Raw genomic sequence first — 21,517 nt, 5'->3', positions numbered from 1 at the left:
TTATGAAGACATGTGCAGTGGATGTGTATAGTATAATATTATAAAGACACATGTGCAGTGGATGTATAGTATTATAAAGACACATGTGCAGTGGATGTGTATAGTATTATAAAGACATGTGCAGTGGATGTGTATAGTATTATAAAGACACATGTGCAGTGGATGTGTATAGTATAATATTATAAAGACACGTGCAGTGGATGTGTATAGTATTATAAAGACATGTGCAGTGGATGTGTATAGTATTATAAAGAAGGTGAGGATAGGAGCAGGCTTCACTCAATGTGTATAATTTTAAACTTTAAGAGTACTGGCCTGGATAGTTGGAATACGTAAAGCTGGAGAGAGGCCGCACTATGCATATATACTTTTATTTGCACAGACGCGTTTCGGCGCGTGCCTTCTTCAGTGTGCACTACAATTCCCCAGGGTTCTTCACCAGCCAAAGCTTTATGGGAGAGTGGCAAAGCTCATATTAAATCTCGAGCAGAGTTTTCTCAAAGACGTGGAAGGTCAAGGTCAAATGGAAGAAGATTATTTGGTCTGATGAGACCAAAATTTTGCTTTTTGGCCATCAGACTAGATGTTATGCTACCAAACACAGCACATCACTACAAAGACACCATCTCTATTGTGAAGCATATGGTGGCAGCATCATGCTGTGGATATGCTTTTCAGTGGCAGGCTCTGGAAGGATTATAAAGGTAAAGGGTAGAATGAATGCAGCAAAATATATGAAAGTCCTGCAGGACAATCTGATTCAGTCTGCAAGAGATCTACAACTTGGGAGATTTACAGTCCAGCAGAACAATGACCCGAGGCATACAGCAAAAGCAACACAAAAATGGTTTAAAGACAGTGAGGTGAATGTTCTTGTGTGCCCCAAGACCTCAATCTAGTAGAGAATTTGTCGCTGGACTTGAAAAGGGTTCTTCATCCCCAACCCCCACGCAACCTAACAGAGCTTGAGCAGTTTTGCAAAGAGTTGGAGAACAAAATTGCAGTATTCAGCTATGCAAGTCTAATTAAGACCTATTGGTGCAGACTCCATGCTATTATTGCAGCCAATGGTGCATCTACTAAATACTGACTTGAAGGAGGTGAATATTTATGCAGTTGTTTATTTTGCATTACATAATTTTAACTAATAACTTTTGTAGAAACATGTTTTCACTTTGACATTAAAGAAGGTTTTTGTTTTTTATTCTTGTCAAAAAAACTGAATTATATTGGCCATAATTCTATTTATAAAAGCAACAAAAGGGGGAAATAGGGGGTGAATGCTTTTTAAGCACTGTCTCTTCTTTTCTTATGGGAATGGACACATAACAAAGCTAATAAGCCTCTCAGATCAGTAAATACGCCTGTAAATAAACGAGAACAACATTCTCTAATTTTGTCATCCAAATATTACAGGATCACAAACACACCTGCTCGCGCCCCTCCCACGTGCCGAACTGTTATAGTTATGTGATCCAGCTCACGCGCTTTAGCTTGCGCTCAGCAGTATTCGTTCACCGGAATGTTTATCCCTTAATAAAGACCAGACAATAGCGGCGCGTGGGGAGGGCACGGAGGGGACCTGCGTCAAAACATCTCCACGCGCATGATGATATATCACAGCCAACAACCCTGCGAGCCCAAGCCACTAACGGAGCCTGGCAGACGCATCACACGCACGTGAAATCCCGAAAGATAAGCACCTAAACGCTGCCAACGGAGGGCAGACTGGAGATTAAGCACGACCTCGAGGACACAACTAACTTCCACCGACTGAGTTCACCGTGCACTTGTGCCACATACTCCCATTCACAGGCAGAATGCGTGCAGCCCTCGTTCTTCTGTGCCTGGCCGTTCTCTACTCCGCAGGTAAGACCTGCTGTCAGAAACAGTCTAAATGCATCGAGGTATTGAGTAAACTGAACTGTCCCTTCTAGACTTTAAAGTAAAATGAGTTTGTATATTTGCAGATGCGGAAGACAAGTCGCGACTCTACAGAAGGGTGAGATGCTTGCGCCCTCTCTATTCGTCATTGTCGTCTGCATTCTGGGCCTATCTGACGAAGATTCTCTCTCTCTCTTTCTCGCTGTGTGTGTGTGTGTATGTGCGTGTATAGCCTGCGTGTGGGGATATGACCGTGACCCAAGCATGTCCCCTCAACTATTCGCCTGTGTGTGGGAACGACGGAACCACCTACCCTAACGAGTGCGCGCTCTGTGTGCACAGATTGTAAGTGTCCTCGCTCCCTGTGGTGTGTGAGTGTGTGTGTCCATGAGTGTTATTAGGTTTGTAGCCTATGAGTGGCTCAGGTGGTTAGGCCCAATGTAGGCTACTGCTGCTTGGTTATCTTGCATGTGGCTCCTGGAGAGGTATGTCTTCACGCACAGGTAATAATGGTGAGCTCATACACGTGTCTTCAAACAACGTAAATTCTTCTTACATCATGTGGGGGAAATATGACCTTAGTTTTGAGTGAGCTCTTGCGTTTTCCCGCAGGGAGACGAACGCCGATATCCTGATCGTGAAAGAGGGCCGCTGCTGAAGAGAGAGCATCCGCGCGTGAACCTGTACTGTGTACCTGTTGGATTAGCATAAATCTGTTTCATTATTGACATTCTCTCATTAATATCTAATCTCTCCAACCATCTTTTATATTCATATTGATTTGTAAAACATTTATTTTGAATATTAAAATGTTAGACTGATTGAATTCAGTGGTGGAGTCTTTTTGCTCGTAAAGTGGTTGCATTTCAATTTAAGTAAAGCCTTAAAGACAATCCTATAGTCACTTCTGTGCTCTGAGTTCAGACCAAATTAAATTTATTGATGATTATTTTACCCACAGTGACTGCACATCTGTCACACCTGAATGTAAACATCCAGACCGCGGGAAATTACAGTACTTGTATCATACACTAGATGGCGCTAAATGGCCGATATCACGCTGTTTCCAAACGAGTGTTACAGTGTATTATTTCCCCCTGAAACGTGGATAGCACGCATGTCATCGGGGCCACTACTACTGTAGTGAAATCCATACGCCATGATAAACAGTTTCAAAGAGAAAATTGGCGAGGTTTTATTACCTGGAGATGTCTTTACGTTTGAACCGCCTGCTCCGGAGACCAACTTGAAGCCCGAAAAAGTGGTCTGTGGCCCGGGATTACGACGGGACGGAGATGATGTGCGCGTGTGTAAATGTGGCGTCCTACGACACAAAACTCCAAATGTGTTTTGGATAGACTCGCAGCAGAAAAGGGTGAGTTGTTGACGTGCCGTAGACAGCAGAAACTGAAAACATTTTTGGATTTTTTTGGTAAATCTCGTCACAGGGACAACTTGTAACAGTTAGCTCAGGTGGTTTTGTGTAAAAGGCTGTTAGCTGTAGCACAAGCTAACTAAACACAAAGTAACATTTGAGTTTACCGTCAGAATTCTGCTAGTAAATATTGTTCTAGGATGTCATCAACAATGGCACATTGACTAATGTTGCATGGCTTGGTCTGGCTTACGTAGTTTAGACAGTACGTTAGAGGCATCAGAGTTCTGCGAGTTAGTTCTGGTGCTCTCTAGTGGGGTGGGGGGCTGAATGATTAGCACCACTGGTGCTGTCAGTCAAGATGGGTCACCCGAACTGAGAGGCTTGACTTCACTTCACATGAGCACAAGTCAAATACTAAACCCACCCTACGTCATTAGGATTGGACTCAGGCTCAAATAGCCAAGGATAACTATGTAGGTACCGTAACTATGTAGGTTGACCTCAGTTGCTCACACCGCTGTCATCTTCCTCACAGTATGTACCGGTGAAAGGGGAGACGGTCATTGGCGTGGTGACCGCCAAATCCGGAGACATCTTTAAGGTGGACGTGGGCGGTAGCGAGCTTGCCTCCCTGTCCTACTTGGCCTTCGAAGGGGCCACCAAGCGGAACCGACCCAACGTACAGGTAAATGAGCCTTGGGGAGCGGGTATCCTCAACAGTCGGAGTCAGACATACGCATGGACAATGATTGTTTGTTTAGGTGAAATTTATTATACTAAAACTTCATTAATTTGAGGTAAAAATGGGGACATTTTACCCATCCATTAACACACACACCGCAGTCAACACACACACTAGGAGTTGGGACCACACAGACGCTCACACACACCTGGAACATTGGGCAGCCATTTTAGCTGCAGAGGTCAGGGAGCAGCTGGGCGATAGATGCCTTGCTCAAGCACACTCCAGCCATAACCATACCAGGTCACCTCACCCTGGTCTGCAGTCATCGCTCCTGTGATGTATGCATTGTTGTAAGTAGTAGTTATAATGGTATTTCTCATGTGTTTTTATTGTAAAATGTGTATTGTGACGTTTGAGTATAAATGTGTGTTTGCAGGTGGGGGACTTGGTGTTTGCCCAGTTTATCATTGCTAATAAGGACATGGAGCCAGAGCTGGTGTGTATCGACAGCTGCGGTCGAGCCAACGGGATGGGCGTCTTTGGAGAAGGAGGCTTCCTCTTCCGCGTGTCACTGGGACTCGTGCGCAGGTGTGTGCATATTCACACAATACACACACACACACGTACACAGACACAGATACATACACACACGCATTCACACAAGATACACACACACACGCACACACGCGTGCACACACACACATACAGACACAGATACATACACACACATTCACACAAGATACACACACACGCACGTGCACACACACAGACACAGATACATACATTCACACAAGATACACGCACACGCACACACAGACACAGATACACGCACACACATTCACACGTGCACGCACAGACAGATACATACACACACACACATTCACACCTGATACACACACACACACACACACGTGCACGCACAGACACGTGCACGCACAGACACAGATACATACACACACGCATTCACACAAGATACACACACACACACACATTCACACCTGATATACAAACACATACACACACACACGCAATATTATGTTACAATATAGGCTGCTATAGTTTAGAAATCTTATAGGCCTAGTATTACTTTAGCCCAGTTCTTTTTTGTAAGGAGCTGTGGCTCCAACGTTGTAGAAGGCCTGTGTTGGAGTCCGCGGACAGCTGCTTTATAACAGAAGTTCAACTCATGGAAGAAGTTTAGCTTGGCTAGTGGGCGATAGTCACATAGGCAGCTACAGCATTTTACTGGGCTATTTATTATAGGTTTGGTTGGTTCCTTGTCAAGATTGGTGATAAAGGACTGTTAAAACAAGCTTCCATAAGCCTACAGGCTATAGCCTACTGTAGGTATTCAGTCTGACCTGTTCTGGGCTCCCTTTTAACGTGGCCACTTGTTCAAATGTCTTTGTCTATAGCCTAGCCTATTTCTTTACCCAAAGGCTGACTGACTCATTAGCTCTGAATGAACAAATGAAGAAGAAACGTGTTTACAGAAAGCACAGTCAACGTTATTTTAATATTTATATTATATATATATATGTGTGTGTGTGTGTGTGTGTGTGTGTGTGTGTGTGTAGGTTGCTGGCGCCTCAGAGTGAGATCGTGGCGGACCTGTCGGGTCTGTTTCCGTGTGAGTTGGTGGTGGGGATGAACGGGCGGGTTTGGGTCAAGGCCAAGTCCACTCAGCAGACCCTCATCCTGGCCAACCTGCTGGAGAGCAGCGAGAACATGACCGCCACGCAGAGACAGGCGCTGTTCAGGAGAGTGGCGAACGGGGCACTATAGAGAGAGTGTGTGTGTGTGTGTGTGTAAGAGAGAAGAGCAAGAGTGAGTGAGTGTGTATGTGTGGGTTTGTGTGTGTGTAACAGAGAGAGTGTGTGTGGGGGTTTGTGTGTGTGTACGAGAGAAAGAGAGAGAGTATGTGTGTGGGTTTGTGAGAGAGAGAGAGAGAGAGAGAGAGAGAGAGTGTGTGTGTGTGGGTTTGTGAGAGAGAGAGAGAGAGTGTGTGTGTGTGGGTTTGTGAGAGAGAGAGAGAGAGTGTGTGTGTGGGTTTGTGAGAGAGAGAGAGAGAGTGTGTGTGTGGGTTTGTGAGAGAGAGAGAGAGAGAGAGAGAGAGAGAGAGAGAGTGTGTGTGTGCTGGAGAGCTGTGAGGACATTACCACCGGCCAGAGAGTAGCAGAAGGAGAGAGCGTGTGAGAGAGTGCGCATGTAAGCGAGAGGGAGTGTGTGTGAGAGAGAGAGCGTGTGAAAGAGAGTGTGCATGTTAGAGAGAGAGCGTGTGAAAGAGAGTGTGCATGTGAGAGAGAGGGGGAGTGTGTGTGAGAGAGAGAGCGTGTGAAAGAGTGTACATGTTAGAGAGAGAGCGTGTGAAAGAGAGTGTGTGTGAGAGAGAGAGCGTGTGAAAGAGAGTGTGCATGTTAGAGAGAGAGAATGTGTGTAGGTTCTATGCGGTTGTTCTCTGTTGTGATGTTTGTTTTACCTGTTGTACCTTTTTGTAAACAGCAATAAAAACAGAATCTGATTTCATCCTGTCATGCCTCTGCTTTGCACGTCAATCTGAAGAACATAAACCTAGGAGGTAAAGCCCCCTGGAACAGATCTAGGAGGTAAGAACAGATCTAGGAGGTAAAGCCCCCTGGAACAGATCTAGGAGGTATAGCCCTGGTAGTGCAATGGCCAGATGAGGTGGATTAGTCAGCAGTTTGGCACTTTGGTGCATTTCTCAGATCAGAATTGAAATTCTGGAAATGTCTAGTTCACACATCATCTAGTAGTCAGTTGTGCACATCATTAAAGCAATTTCTCATTACTTAGAAAAAAAAATTCCAATCAAATTTTTTTACATTATCGATTGCTAATTTCATTTTGCATATCATGCATTATAAAATTATTATTAATTTTAATAGGGGAATTTCCCCTTGGGGATCAATAAAGTATCTATCTATCTTATAAAGGTTCTCTGTTGAATTGCGGTTTCACTCAAAACATTTGCCAATAGTTCATTGCCTGAGGACAGTCACAGCGTGACTCACACATGGACATTGACTCGTACGCCTCCGTTCTGGATTTTATCAACTCCAACATAAACAGTGTCACAAATAGCCTACTGTAGTTTCGAGAAATGTACTTATTGTTGTGCAAACGTTAATGATAATTCGGGAAATGTTCCAAAGTAACTGAAAAAAAATGGTAAAAAGTAGTTTCTAATCTGGCAGTGTTTTAACAGTGTGACAGACTGTAGTGTGACAAAGCAAGCACATGAGGGCGCTGTAGTCTGCATACGCCAGCATGTCTACTGGGGCTTCATGAGGAAGTCACACGTGTGTGAGAGTAAGAGAGAGAGAGCAACGACAGGAAAGAGAGAAAATCAAATCAGCAACTTTCTTAGTGTTAGCAGAGATCAACACACACACAACCTTGCCACTTCACATCCTATCAGTCAGGCAAAGACCCACACACAGACCATACTTTTCTGGCTAACTCACTTACTCTCTCACTCACACACACACACACTCGTAACCAGACACACTAGCTCACACAAACAGATGCTCCTCCACTAGAACTAGTAATTAAGACCCGGACACCCAGCTGTGTGTGAGACGCTAGTAGAGTCTCTTTTCTCTCTCTCTCTCTCTCTCTCGGTCATGTACTGTCTTTCAGGCACAAACACACAGACACACACACATTGAGTTGTTTCAGTTCCATCTAAATGAGATGGTGACGCTGGAAATAACCTACTGTCCCTCCTTGTGATCACTTCCTCTTTTTCTTAAGCAGAAACAACCAGTTGATATCCAAATAGGGATGTAACGGTATGAAAATTTAACTTGACCAAAATGATCACGTTTTCGGTATTATCACGGTATTGTATACAATTGTGTTCAATATGTTCAGAAAGCACTGATACAAGCTGAAATAGTTTCAAAAAGCGTCCCTTTCACTTTTTTCTTGGTCATGTTTAATTGGCTATGTGCTTATAGCTTAACTTACCCTACCATAACTTGGAGTTTGCTATTTCTGTTATTTGGATCCAATGAGTGAGACCAAAGTAAGCGTTCAAAATAAAACTTTAGGCTACTGTATTCTCCTGATAACGTGAGTGGAATGGATTTAATGTGGACGCGAACATAAAAAGACGCAGAGTGGCTACATGATACAGTGCACATTTTGCGGTGAAAATGTTCCGCCTTTGAAAATCAGGTGTAGCCTAATCGGAATCATAGTTAAAACCATCAATTAGACAACAGAATCAGTAGGGTACCAGTTTTGTTTCATTGTACCAGGCCTACTGTATGTCAAAAGCAGGCTCGGATGAAGCTGTGAAGGATTAAACACACGGTTTCCACCATGGGCGGATTATGAACTTTCGGGTCCCTGGGCCCAGATGTATTAAGGGCCCCCCACTAATTGTTATATATGTGGGAGGGGGAGGTGGGGGGTTTGGGGGTCCTCCCCCAGAATTTTTTTTATTTGTTTGATGTGATTTCCTGTATTCTGGTGCATTTTGGGGATGGTCAATACTAAATTCAATCAGATTCATAGCCTACATCCTGATTTGTTGATATTGAGGCAATGATTCCATGCAAAGGCTTGGGCTTCAGGGCCCCCTGACCCCTTGGGCCCCTGGGCCTGGGCCCGGTAGGCCCGTGCAGTAATCCATCCCTGGTTTCCACACCGCGGTAATCAACCGTGATAATTATGATATTTGAAAACGGTAAAAAAGAAAACGGTAATTGTTATCGTCAACATTTTTATAGTGGTTTACCATTATACCGGTAATCGCTACATCCCTATATCCAAACAAGCCAATCAGAAAGCAGAAACAAATGACAGACACACAGCAGCAACCAATCAGAAATGGACCAGAAAGAGAAAAGAAGAAAAAAGACCTCTCTCCCTCACACACACACACGCACCAAGACCTCTCTCCCTCACACACACACACGCACCAAGACCTCTCTCCCTCCCTCTCTCAAACACACACACACGCCTCAAGACCTCTCTCCCTCCCTCTCTCAAACACACACACACACACACACGCACACACACCAAGACCGCTAGACCTCCCGAGCTCACACAAACACTTTTAGTGGGCTTAGAAGTTAATTGTATATTGTGAAAGCTGGATGTACCATGGTCAGTGCAGAGAGAGGGAGAGAGAGAGGGAGAGAAAGAGAGAGAGAGAGGAAGAGAGAGAGAGAGAGGAGACGTGTGTCCAGTGGCCACATCAGCAGCTGAGCTCTCTCCTCTCTCCTCTCCCCTTTTTCCTGTGTCCCCCGCTTTCCCTCTTCATCTCCCTTCTCTCTCCTTCTTTCTTCTCTCCCTCACTTTCCATCTCTCCTTCCCTCTCTCCTTCTTTCTTCTCTCCCTCACTTTCCATCTCTCCTTCCCTCTCTCCTTCCCTCTCTTTTCAGTGCCGAGCGATCTACAAATCTTTCAGCAGCTGTTTTCCCACATTCCATCGTGTGTGTGTGTGTGTGTGTGTGTGTGTTTGTGCATGTGTATCTGTGTGTCCATAGAATCTTGCTGTAGGTTTTCTGTCTCAAACTAGCAGGTCACACATATGATTACTGCAAATACAGTTGTAACTGCAAAGTAAATATGTGTGTGCATGTGCGCATGTGTGTGTGTGTGTGTGCACATATGTATGCATTTGTGTGTTTGTGTGTGTTTGCATGAGCTATGTTCCATGACTGAGCATTTGGCATTTAAATGTGCCAAGTACCCTGAGCCAAAGAAAGCAGTCTGAGACGTGCAGACGTCATGCTCTCCCTCCCTCCTTCACACACACACACACACACACACACACACACACACACACACACACACACAAGGCCTCCTGTGCTCATGGTAAGAGAGGTCTCCAGAGGCCTGTAAATCACAGCCAGGCACAGCGCTACACAGAGGGGCACTGGGGCAGTTTGAGGAGCGGAGCCGAACATGGGAAGTAAGATCCAGAACAGTCAGCCTGACAGAAGGGTACGGGAGTGCAGTTCTAGAACAGCATGAATGAAGAGTACGGTGGTGCAGCTCTAGAACAGCCTGACTGAAGAGTATGGTGATACAGCTCTAGAGCAGCCTGAATGAAGGGTATGGTTATACAGCTCTAGAGCAGCCTGAATGAAGGGTATGGTTATACAGCTCTAGAGCAGCCTGAATGAAGGGTATGGTGATACAGCTCTAGAGCAGCCTGAATGAAGGGTATGGTTATACAGCTCTAGAGCAGCCTGAATGAAGGGTATGGTTATACAGCTCTAGAGCAGCCTGAATGAAGGGTCTAGGGCCTCTCCACCATCCTTCAGCCACACCGGACTCTTCATGGGTTTATATTGGGTCTCAGGTGACACACAGGTCACACAGGTAAATCTCTTGACCACCAAACTAACCACCATGAAAGCCAAACTAACCACCATGAAAGCCAAAAAAACATGGCTCTGTAAGGACCAGATGACCACACCTTTCTATGAATTTCAAAACTTTAGTTCATATTTCTAACCACAAATATAACCACCTGACACACGTAGATAAAGCAGCAGGCAGGTGACCCTCTCCACTGTGATCAGCGTGCACACTGTAGTCATCAAAGCATATTTATAGTGTGTGTGTGTGTGTGTGTGTGTGTAGGCTGGGCCTCAGCTGCTTGTCTACTAACAGATCTTCTAATGACATACTGCCATTGAGTAGCAGTGTGCAGCCAGCATATGTGGAGCTGAGGAGAGACTGCTGGAAGTCTTGTGTGTACCGGTGTAGTAATAGTCTTACTGTGTGTGTGGACTGGACTGTACTGGTATGGTAATAGTCTTACTTAGGGCTGGGATAAACGATTTTTTTTTTTTTAAACGAATAATCTAGCGATTATTTTTTTCAGTCCGATTCGATTTGATTATCGATTATCTCCCAATTAATTCACTAATAGCAACTTATACATGCTGTTTATTTCTGAATGAAAAAACATGAATTCTTTAACATTGCAATATATGTTTATTGCTCTTAAGATTCCAAAATAAAAGACTATACAAGTGCAAAGTAATGCATTCTTAGTCAGAGGTAGCATTCAATAAAGTTCAGTAGTGTATGTCTAATTAAGGGCCCGTCCACACGGAGACGCTTTTTAGGTTAAACGCAGAGGTTTTGCTTCGTCTTGGCCGAGCGTCCAAACGAATCCTGTAAACGCACTGCCCGAAACCGCACTTTTCTGAAACCTGGTCCCAGAGTGGAAAAATCTGAAACCGTAGCCAGTTTGAATTCGTTGTCCCAGCCCTAGTCTTACTGTGTGTGTTGACTGGACTGTACCGGTGTGGTAATAGTCTTACTGTGTGTGTTGACTGGACTGTACCGGTGTGGTGTGTTGGTAGTTGTGCTGCATTGTTCCAGTAGACCATTACCCTCTGTGTGTGTGTGTGTGTGTGTGTGTGTGTGTGTGTGTGTGTGTGCCAGGACTTGTGTGTGTGTTTATTTTCCTTCTTTGTTAGTCGAACATGGTTGTGTTAGTTCTGTTGACAGGGTGGGTTGATGCCTTCTCCTGAGCTTTTTGTATTGTTTTCTCCTTTACTTTAAGTTAACTAGTTACACAGCCATATGCCCCTAGGCATTTTAACATTCAGGTGTAACACACACACACTCATATATACACACACACACAATACTTTTTTAGATCCCCAAACTCCCCAAATTCAAACACAGAGAGAAAAAGATAAACAGAGAGAGAGAAAGAAAGACAGATAGAGAGAGGGAGGGAGAGAGGGAGAGAGAAAGAGGGAAATAAACAGAGAAATGAGGAGAGAGAGAGGTATATGCATGCATAATACTTTCAGAACAGAAGATGAGAAAACAAATGGCCACACACACACACACACACACACACATAAACACACACACACACAGACACACACACAAACACAGACACACAAACACACACAGACACACACACACAGACACACACACACAAACAAACACACACACGCACATACACACACACACGTAGCAGCTGTGTGCCGTCTCCTCACACTCGGAGCATGCGATCTGTAATCTTGCGTTCCTGTCCTCTCCCCACTGTTTTCTCTGGTTGGCATGGTGATCAGTGTGTCTGTACGGGAGTTCATCAACCTTCAAGAAAACATTTTATATTCCCCGTAACTTCTTAGTTCTGCACGGCTAGCCACACACACACACACACACGATTTCGTATTCACACATATGCGCACACACACACACGATTCGTATTCACACATATGCACACACACAAACACAGTTGTAGAAGGTGTGTGACATGAAAGAAAAATTTGGTTAGTAATCTGATGCGCGCGCACACACACACACACACACACACACACACACACACACACACTAATCTGCTGCTCTTGTATTCCAGATAGTGACCCTAATCTGCCCTCTACTTCCCACTATTGTACTGTTGCCTCCCATCCGTTCACACGGCCTGGTGTCTGTGTGTGTGTGTGCCTGCATTTGTCTGTTAAGATGTCTCTATAGGTGTGTGTCTCTGTGTAAAGTCATGTATGTCGTGTATACACAACAGCTGTACATACTACTTTCATAATACACCACATACTGGTACACAATACACCATACATACTGGTACACAATACACCACATACTGGTACACAATACACCCTACATTGCAAAAGGATAACAGCCCAAGCCAAAATGCTAATCAGCAGCAACAAGGAAGTCCAAGTCCATATATGGACTGGGAGCTACAATAAGCATAGATGATGCCATCATAACAGGTTCCAGGCTTCCCAACTGTAATCAAGTCCTCATATGTCTGATGTGGCACATCCAAGACAGAGCATCTGAGCTGCACCTCGTGTAATGTAATGTAGAGAACAAAACATATTCAATGAAATCCATACAATTTTAAGTTTTGAATAATGTCCATGGCCCCCCTCCTGGAACCTCATGCCACCCCTTCGCCACCCCAGGAAAAAATCTCTAGATCCGCCCCTGTGTATGAACATAAAATATACTTAATATAAAAAATATTATCTGATTTATAAATGGGGTGGCAACAGAGGTGGCAAGACTGTGTCCCAGGGGTGGCAGTTGCCACCCTTTGCCACCCCGTAGATCTGCGCATGCTGAGCTGCGTTCCAAATCGGATGCAGCAAAACTGGTGATGGCGCAACTTCAAATCTTCTACCAGAAAGCCAACATCCCAATGATATCTCAGATAAAGGCCATGCAGAATATAATAGCCTTGTCAATTACAAACTGTAAACCTCCTACAAACATATCATATGACTGAGCAAATGAGTAATCCATGAATAGATAGAACATACAGAATTCTTAATAACTAAGCACCATATGATTAATGATTCACTTGGAGTCCATGAATGTGGTCAATGACAGCGCAGAGCGTAACCTGAAGCTCAGCACAGACTACATAGGCTCTGCAAGAGGAGAAGAACATTACCAGAATGTTCTGCAGGTGGTGGAAGCAGACAGAAAGAAAACACCAAACCTGAGGAAGAGGACGGGAAACATGTAAAGAGTGTGTGTTCTTTGATGTTAAAACATCAATGGTGCTTAGTTATTAAGAATTCCTAATACACATGCATACCTATAGCCTACATGGTACGCAATACACATGCATACCTATAGCCTACATGGTACGCAATACACATGCATACCTATAGCCTACATACTGGTACACAATACACATGCATACCTATAGCCTACATGGTACGCAATACACATGCATACCTATAGCCTACATGGTACGCAATACACATGCATACCTATAGCCTACATGGTACGCAATACACATGCATACCTATAGCCTACATACTGGTACACAATACACATGCATACCTATAGCCTACATACTGGTACAAAATACACATTCAGAGTCCACAGGAACCCGAGTTTGAGCCGCCCTGAATCACAAGGATCCGTGCTTGGTCCATTGCTGTTCACAATGTACATTAATGACCTTCCGAGCTGCTGCCCAGGTGTCAACTGCCAGATATACTGTACGCTGATCACACCATCATCTATGTGTCCACTAAAACACCCAGCCTGGCAGGAGAGCACCTGACACAGGCTTTATCAGGCATCTAAGAATGGCTTGAGTTATCCCATCTAACTCTTAATGTAAAAAAAACTGTGTCCATATGCTTCTCCATGAGAAACAGGCCTGATCATGAATTATTTAAGGTTAGGATTAAAGAAGAAATCACTGAAGTAATGAGCGAAGTGAAGTACTTAGGGATCATCCTAAACAAACATTTAAAATTTGACAGTCAGGTTAGGTACATCTGTAATAAGGTCAAACCAAATTTAAACTGTTTTCGTTTTATCAGAAGGAACCTGTCACACCAAGCTGCAAAACTATACATGCATGCAATGATTTTCCCTCATTTACCATATTGCATCACATCTTATCATATTGCATCACATCATGGGCACAGGCTTCCTCAACCATTATAAAACCTAGTCACAATATACAAGCAAGCAATAAAAATCATGGACCAGAAACCACTGAAATGGCATCACTGCCGCATTTTAAAGAAACACAACCTTCTCACTTTTGAGAATTTTATCAATTTTAGTATTTTAGATTCTTTTTTAAATGTCTAAATAATCACTTTTCTGAAGTGGCCATCAGAAGGCCAACATGAATAGTCCTTAACCAGTTGATTGCTTGCTCAGATTGCCTTTGCTCTGTATCCTATTTATGTTCCTTACATTGACAATTGCTTGTATTTCTTTGATTTCTTTTTTCCTTTGATTTGTTGTTGTTGTTTTTTTCTATCTTTATCTGGTTTTTCCTCTTTCATTTCTTGACATTTTAATTGCTCTATCTTTTCAAAAGCCACCTATGGACAAGTGTTGCGAATTAGCACCTGTGCTAAAACACTCAAACAATGCATCTGGTTTGTCCAATGTAATTGCTATGTCCATATCAAAACATCAATAATAATAATAATAATAATAATAATAATAATAATAGGATCTACTTCAGGCAAAACAAATCAACATGGATCTACTTCAGGCATAACAAATCAACATGAATCTACTTCAGGCATAACACATCAACATGAATCTACTTCACTGCCTGTACATCACTGTCCTTTTTGATTAAAGGCATAACAAATCAACATGGATCTACTTCAGGCATAACAAATCAACATGAATCTACTTCAGGCATAACAAATCAACATGGATCTACTGTACATGGTCACGCTCATAGACATAATATACATAGACGCCGCATCGACCGCTACTCCTTACTAGCGCTGACGAGATTTGGAGCCGCCATCTTGGACCGGTCATCCACGCCACTCAGTGTAATCTGTTTGGCCGGTGAGATGAGCTGTCGGCGCACTTAATTAATCATATCTCACTGAATACCGAACAGATTCTCACACGTTTTTTTTTGCTGCAAAGGTCATACATGTAGCTATGATACAGGACACATGATTTAGCGTATTTTAATATTCATAGTGGGTTTAACAGTAATAGAATATTCTGATATATGATATAGTGACCTGACGTCCGATATCAAAACTGGGAACATAATCCATGTTTGACAGCATAGACAAAACTAGTTTGATACAAGTTTAATGAGTTAAATATAGTTCACAGTTGACAGAAAAGTTCCATCAACACCATTATTCACAGTCCACAGAAAGGTTCCATAAACATTTAAGTGAGATCAGTGCCATTCAGACATCTGAGGGGTATTCCAAGTAGGCCTATGTGGTTTAGTGACAAACTTGGGTAAATTGACTCAGAATAAGTTGTAAACCTCCCAGTAGAAAAGCGGTATGATACAGGAAACATGGTTGTGTGTATTTTAATATTCATAGTGGGCTTAACAGTAATAGAATATTCTGATATATGATATATTATAAAGTGATGACATCCAATATAAAAACTGGGAACATAACTAATCCACGTTGACAGCATAGACAAAAACTGGTTTGATACAAGTTTTAATTTACAGAAAAAAATCCATTAACATTTTCAGTTCAGTGCCATCAAAAATAAAGTGATGAACAGACATTGGTGTGGCATAAAGGAAATGGAGTAACTGGGTTCAATATCAACAGCATTTGTTAGACAAGTTCCATAAATATTGTAAAGTGCAAGTTTGTAGGTTTGTTTCTGATCCTTAAAAAACAGACATTGGTTTGGCATAGTAAGTGTAACAGTTCATCAATTCAAGACAAAAAGGTGACTTGTCACTTGTACAGTGTCAATGGGTTCATCAACAGCATCTGTTATTTACAGTTCACAGAAAGGTTCCAGCCCCAATGAAGAGATTAAATAAAAAGGAATTAAGAAACATTTTAGAAACTGCTAAGATCAACCCGTTCATTGCAATCAGTAAAGAATCAAGGAGTGTCTTCACAGGCTCAGTAAGACAGAGTTACCGTCATGCAGTTGGTTCTATGATTTCGACAACTGGTGCATGTCATTTTGTATGTTCCCACCTTGCTAAAATTGCTTGGGTACACTTTGGCTGAGAACAAAAGTGCTTCAGACAGCAGGTGGGCAAATAAGATGGCATAGTAAACTGCATAAACTCCATAAAAGAGGACTGAGTCAACCAGACGATGGGAAAATGGGACACAGAGTGGCGAATGCAAGTGATGAGGGTGGAGCTCATAAGTCAAACATTCAGTCACAGTGTAGCAGATGCCCTGCAGTACTGCAATGAAGAGCTGCACCTTCCTCAGTTCCAGGGGTGTGAGGAGACCGTTCAGTTCATTCACAGTCTTCTTGAACAAGGCAGTTGTTCTGGAGAGATACAAAATAATAAATAAATGAATGAAAAGGAATTTGAGAGGCATCTTATTCTTGTTAGGGTAAATGACATGTGAATAATACAGTGTTGGGCAAGCTACTTCGAAATTTTAGTGAGCTAAACTATCAGTTACTCTGCCATGAATAAAACACTACACAAAACTACCACCCAGTCAAATGTATTAGTAGCCTAACACAAACACAGCAGTAGGCTAGTTCACTACATAGGAAGCTACTTTAAATTGTGCTAATTTCACATGACAAGAAAAGTGTAGCTTGTCTGGCTAAGCTACTTGATAAATAAAGAAGTTGAGCTATTGAAAAGTTACTTTATTCAGGAAATAGTGAGGCTACCACCAACACACTTAGGCTACAAGTAGCAGCTAGCGATTGCCCAATAGGCTAGTCTGTGCCACTTGTGTAAAATTCGCCGGCCAAATCTAGTATGATTTATTTCTACAATAGCCTTCTTGTGTCAGTTGTAATCTAAGTCAGTGTTATGGAATATGACTTATCAAGTCTCAGTTCATAGCCGGGTGAACACCGAGTAAACATAGCCTAGCTAGATGGCTACGATTTTCATACAGTAATATCACAGATTGCTCCTTCTCAGCTCTCTGGTAATATTCTATTCACAAAATACAACCAATAGTACGGTTATGTTAAATCTTACTTGTGAAAAGTAAATCCCCCGAGTATGGTCCGCCGATTTGAGAAGGAACATGCTGCACAGTGCTGTCATCTTGTGTCTTCTGCTGCAACGCAACGAGGAGTATGACCGGTCCAAGATGGCGGCCGCATTTCTTGTTTCCAGCAGCCAATGCGGCGTCTATGTATATAGGGAGGGAAAGTGAAAACCAGTGCCCCAAGTGGTTGCGTTCCTATCGAAGAGCAGCTCCAATGTTAAGTCCCATAGACCTATTTTTTTTTTAAATACTGTGAAGCCAAATCAGCGATCTTATCCACCAAAAATATTTTTCAGTGTCTATACAGTAATAATCTTCTAACTGTGAAAATGTCAGACCATATTTTGCCTTATTTAAAAAAATCGAAATTGCTCCTTTTGTTTCATAAACGAACTACAAAAAAGCCACGTGACTTTACCCTTCGACGTTACTCAAGGTAGCATGGTTTGTTTATTAGCCTGGTTAGCATTGCCACTTAACACTTACTGCCAGCTCTTCATGTGAGTAGAAGCACAACACCAGTTATCCAGACATAAAGGTTATCACCACGCAGTTTACATCACCTTCCGTTATTACAAAAATATGTAAGCCAGTTAAGCAAATTGCTGTATTGATCAGTTAGAGATTAAGCGCCCAAACCTGTGACGTCACATGCAACTGTAGTTTGTTATCACCATGTTACGACAAAAACTCAAAACAATTCAACTGATCCTAAAAATAAGGTATGACCACTTGAAGCAATAGAGGTGACCCCAGTGCCTAACATATGGAAGGCATTAAATTAAGATCCCAATGTGCACCGAGATATATTTTTTCTAAAAAAAAATCCCATCCCCTCCGCTAAACTCTAGGAACGCAACCACTAGATGGCGATGAGATTACTTTCCCTCCCTATTATGTCTATGGTCACGCTGCTCCTCTTGGACTCTGGCGTCTCCAGCCACCACACACCCTCATATGTTGGGATTTTATCCAGATTTGTGTGTGTGATGTTGGGATTTAATCCAGATATCCAGAATCCACATAATTTTAGGATTCACTTTTCTTTAAAGCCTGTGTTACGAAATGATAACCTACATGAAAGTGTTCTCCGTTTTTTTCTCCATCATATGTAGGTCTGTAGCCCTATAATGAACACCAGTTGAATTCTGTTGTACGTCTGATCAGCTGATTGTAAGTGTCAGGTGACGCAAGCTACCTGTCAAGCATAGATATTAGAAAGCTAGATATCGCATGGACTGTCGAGTTCTATTAGGTGGCATCGTAAACGCAGCCGCCATATTGGTGGGGGCAGCACCTTTATGGTCTATTGGCAACATTTGCAGGCATTCACAGACACCTGTCTGATTTCCAGTCAGTCACATGTTCCTCCATTGGCCTCCAGTGATGGTTGCCCCCACTAAGATGGCGCCGCTATTTACGTATGTTCTGGAGCCCAATGCGGTATCTAGCTTTCTAATATCTATGGTGTCAAGCATCAGCTGACATGTTTAAAGTTAAAGTCAAGGAGCGAGAGAGCTTGAACAGTAGGCCTACCCAGGGAGTCTACGTGAGACCTGGACAAACTGTGTGTGTATGTGTGTGTGCGTGCATGTTGAGGGAAAATATCACAATTCAAGGTGGATTTAGCTCGGGTCCTCAGACCTACCGGAGATCCAGGACTGAGCTCGGATGTCTCCATTGTCGAGTCGCTGGTATCCTTGGGGCAGCCTTGGCCTACTGGTTAGCACTTCGGACTTGTAACTGGAGGGTTGCCGGTTCGAAACCCGACCAGTAGGAACGGCTGAAGTGCCCTTGAGCAAGGCACCTAACCCCTCACTGCTCCCCGAGGGCCACTGTATCCGGCAGCTCACTGCATCGAGATTAGTGTGTGCTTCACCTCACTGTGTGTTCACTGTGTGCTGAGTGTGTTTCACTAATTCACGGATTGGGATAAATGCAGAGACCAAATTTCCCTCATGGGATCAAAAGAGTATATATACTTATACTTTTACTGTAATTGTTTCAGTCATCGAAAGCCTCGTCGGATTTAACGTTTTCTTTGTGGATTATATTGGTTGCACTAAACGTGGATTATTCAGACTGTTTTCTCTTTTTCGGTGGACTTTTGTCACGGAGTTTGGATTTGTTTGTTTTCGTTTGGAGGGACTGTGAGAGCGCATTCGTGCATGCATGGACATCTTGGGCCTTGAGAGAAAGTGGAATAGAACATTATGTCCAATATTTCAATATGTGGTTTAATGTTCTTCATTTCTCATTAGTGGGTCACTTTGACACTAAAAGTATGATTCTATGTAATGACTGTATGATATCTGTACTGTCCCTGTGTATATCTCTGTGTGACTGTATTTAGAGATAAGCGGGAATATTATGACTTTGCAGTGTTTTAATTTTCTGCATGGCTGCGTCAGTAGCTATCTGCTCCGGATTGCCAGGTTGCCACTAATCAGGGTCTGATTCAGTGTAGTCCACGTGAGATGGGATGACCAACGCCATCTCCCGTCAGCCTGGAAGGATACTTAACCCTTTAGGCGCCAGGTTTTAAAAAAAACATCATTCGATTTTTACATCAAAATTTCAAAAGGCCATGGCTTTAAAGTGGTCAGAGATAAAGTCCTACTGTAAATGTGAAAATCATTGAGTATGAACAAACGTTTATGAAGGGTGTAAATTTACACATCTAATTTGCATATTATGACGTCACTGGATGACAACCACCTAGAATTATGCACATTTCAGTAAATACTGGATGTTGAACATATATTTGAGCAGTTTTGCTTACTTTTTTGTCATTTCACCCACATAACACCTGAACAGGAAAGCAGTCACATGTAAACCAACAATAAACTATTACTATAACCACAAACCTTATTCTACTATACAATAAAGTAGCCTGGTCAAATCAGTTCCTATTGCGGGTGACTTTGTAGTTCTTCAGAGCCCTATTTTTACTACCCCTGCTGTCTTTACTACGTCCATTACGGACACTATCATCACCTTTACCACTGGCACCTTCAGCTACATTGGGCAGAGGGTCGAAATAAGCATGGTATATGAACACTGTCAGTGAACACTGGTAGTGAACACTGTCGCAAAGACGCCAAGACGCACCTCCATTCACAGACGCTCCGACTATCACTGCCAATAGACGATCGATCGTATCCTCCAAAATGCAGATTTTATCCTTTAGAATCAGAACAGATGAATAAAAGACCCGATACTTCATCACACGTGAATTTTTTTTTCAACATTCGGTGTATTTCTGCTTCAATTTGCAAAACTATGGCCCGCATCGCTTCCGCGTTATGGAGGAAATGCACACCGCCTTTGTGTGTTTCTCGCGTCGAAGCTCTGGGTGTCTGCCAACTAGTGGTGGAGAGTACAAATGAGATTTGTCACCGTACATGGATCTATTGTCTGTTTTAATCAGTGACGTTGTTTGTCGCAATTTTGCGACTTTGGCGGGTAAAGGGTTAAACCCTAACTATTTCCTTGTCTAGTTAGAGCAGCTGATGGATCTTTAGGTGAAGTCATGCTGTCTCTCCCTCGATGTGCATCATTGTAAATAAACTCTGTTCCTGATTTGTCATACTATTGGTCTGACTGGGTCTCTATTAAATCTATGGTATCAAAATTGCCATCAGTTTATGGAGGTTCTACCGAGATTGATAAGGATTATATTGATCTATTGAATTAAGGATTGTTCTTTTTACCAAACTTACTGTGTGTGATCCCTCAGCCCGCTGGTAAGAAGCGCTCTCGGTAAGTAGTATGTTTTGTTCCTTTAAAGTGCTATAGTCCTTAGCTGGATAACAAGGAAGATTCAGTTGAGCAAGACTACTGTCCACGTTGGGTGATACACTACAGCAACCCTAGATGGTCAGCTGTAGCTATACGGCCCTTGACAGAATTGGGCATTTTGCCCCCCGAAACAAGGAACAGATTGTGCGCGCACAAACGGGTCTAAGTCAACGAATCTCCTGAGAGTTACAGATGATTGATGCTGGGTCTGGGTGGGGGATCACCATCACTGGGTTTGCTAAATTGGACAATGTCAAATTTTGAGACCAGTCACTTTAAGGTAACCAATCAGGAACATGAGTCAGTTTATGT

At 42.9% G+C, this 21,517-nt stretch overlaps 2 protein-coding genes across 3 annotated transcripts; both read left to right on the top strand.

The window, feature by feature from the left end:
* The first annotated feature begins 1,440 nt into the window (after positions 1 to 1,440).
* LOC121681298 (probable pancreatic secretory proteinase inhibitor) lies at positions 1,441 to 2,637 on the top strand. Its single transcript, XM_042060958.1, has 4 exons — positions 1,441 to 1,869; positions 1,971 to 2,002; positions 2,117 to 2,229; positions 2,497 to 2,637. Exons 1-4 carry the CDS (start codon positions 1,821 to 1,823, stop codon positions 2,540 to 2,542), a joined length of 240 nt encoding a protein of 79 aa, XP_041916892.1. The 5' UTR covers positions 1,441 to 1,820; the 3' UTR covers positions 2,543 to 2,637.
* Positions 2,638 to 2,958: 321 nt separating this feature from the next.
* exosc3 (exosome component 3) lies at positions 2,959 to 6,141 on the top strand. 2 transcript variants are annotated; one of them, XM_042060953.1, is made up of 5 exons: positions 2,959 to 3,259; positions 3,798 to 3,947; positions 4,384 to 4,535; positions 5,525 to 5,737; positions 6,130 to 6,141. In XM_042060953.1, the coding sequence occupies exons 1-4, from the start codon at positions 3,044 to 3,046 to the stop codon at positions 5,730 to 5,732; spliced, it is 726 nt and encodes a 241-aa protein (XP_041916887.1). In that variant the 5' UTR covers positions 2,959 to 3,043; the 3' UTR covers positions 5,733 to 5,737; positions 6,130 to 6,141. The 2 variants fall into 2 exon arrangements, with proteins under 2 accessions (XP_041916887.1, XP_041916886.1); XM_042060952.1 differs by lacking the exon at positions 6,130 to 6,141 and having other exon boundaries at positions 2,960 to 3,259; positions 5,525 to 5,858.
* Positions 6,142 to 21,517: the final 15,376 nt, after the last annotated feature.

This window comes from Alosa sapidissima, chromosome 14 (genome assembly GCF_018492685.1).
Source record: "Alosa sapidissima isolate fAloSap1 chromosome 14, fAloSap1.pri, whole genome shotgun sequence".
Lineage (NCBI taxonomy): Eukaryota > Metazoa > Chordata > Actinopteri > Clupeiformes > Clupeidae > Alosa > Alosa sapidissima.
The sequence above is the reverse complement of the archived record's forward strand: the minus strand, read 5'-3'. Positions and strand labels throughout refer to the sequence as shown.

What these genes read in the sequence shown, in the direction of transcription:
- LOC121681298 (XM_042060958.1), top strand. Translation starts at nt 1,821, where the DNA reads ATGCGTGCAGCCCTCGTTCTTCTGTGCCTGGCCGTTCTCTACTCCGCA. An exon ending in AGTCGCGACTCTACAGAAGG is followed by an intron (nt 2,003 to 2,116) that starts GTGAGATGCTTG and finishes GTGCGTGTATAG; the next exon opens with CCTGCGTGTGGGGATATGAC. An exon ending in GCGCTCTGTGTGCACAGATT is followed by an intron (nt 2,230 to 2,496) that starts GTAAGTGTCCTC and finishes GTTTTCCCGCAG; the next exon opens with GGAGACGAACGCCGATATCC.
- exosc3 (XM_042060953.1), top strand. Translation starts at nt 3,044, where the DNA reads ATGATAAACAGTTTCAAAGAGAAAATTGGCGAGGTTTTATTACCTGGA. An exon ending in TAGACTCGCAGCAGAAAAGG is followed by an intron (nt 3,260 to 3,797) that starts GTGAGTTGTTGA and finishes TCTTCCTCACAG; the next exon opens with TATGTACCGGTGAAAGGGGA. An exon ending in TCACTGGGACTCGTGCGCAG is followed by an intron (nt 4,536 to 5,524) that starts GTGTGTGCATAT and finishes GTGTGTGTGTAG; the next exon opens with GTTGCTGGCGCCTCAGAGTG.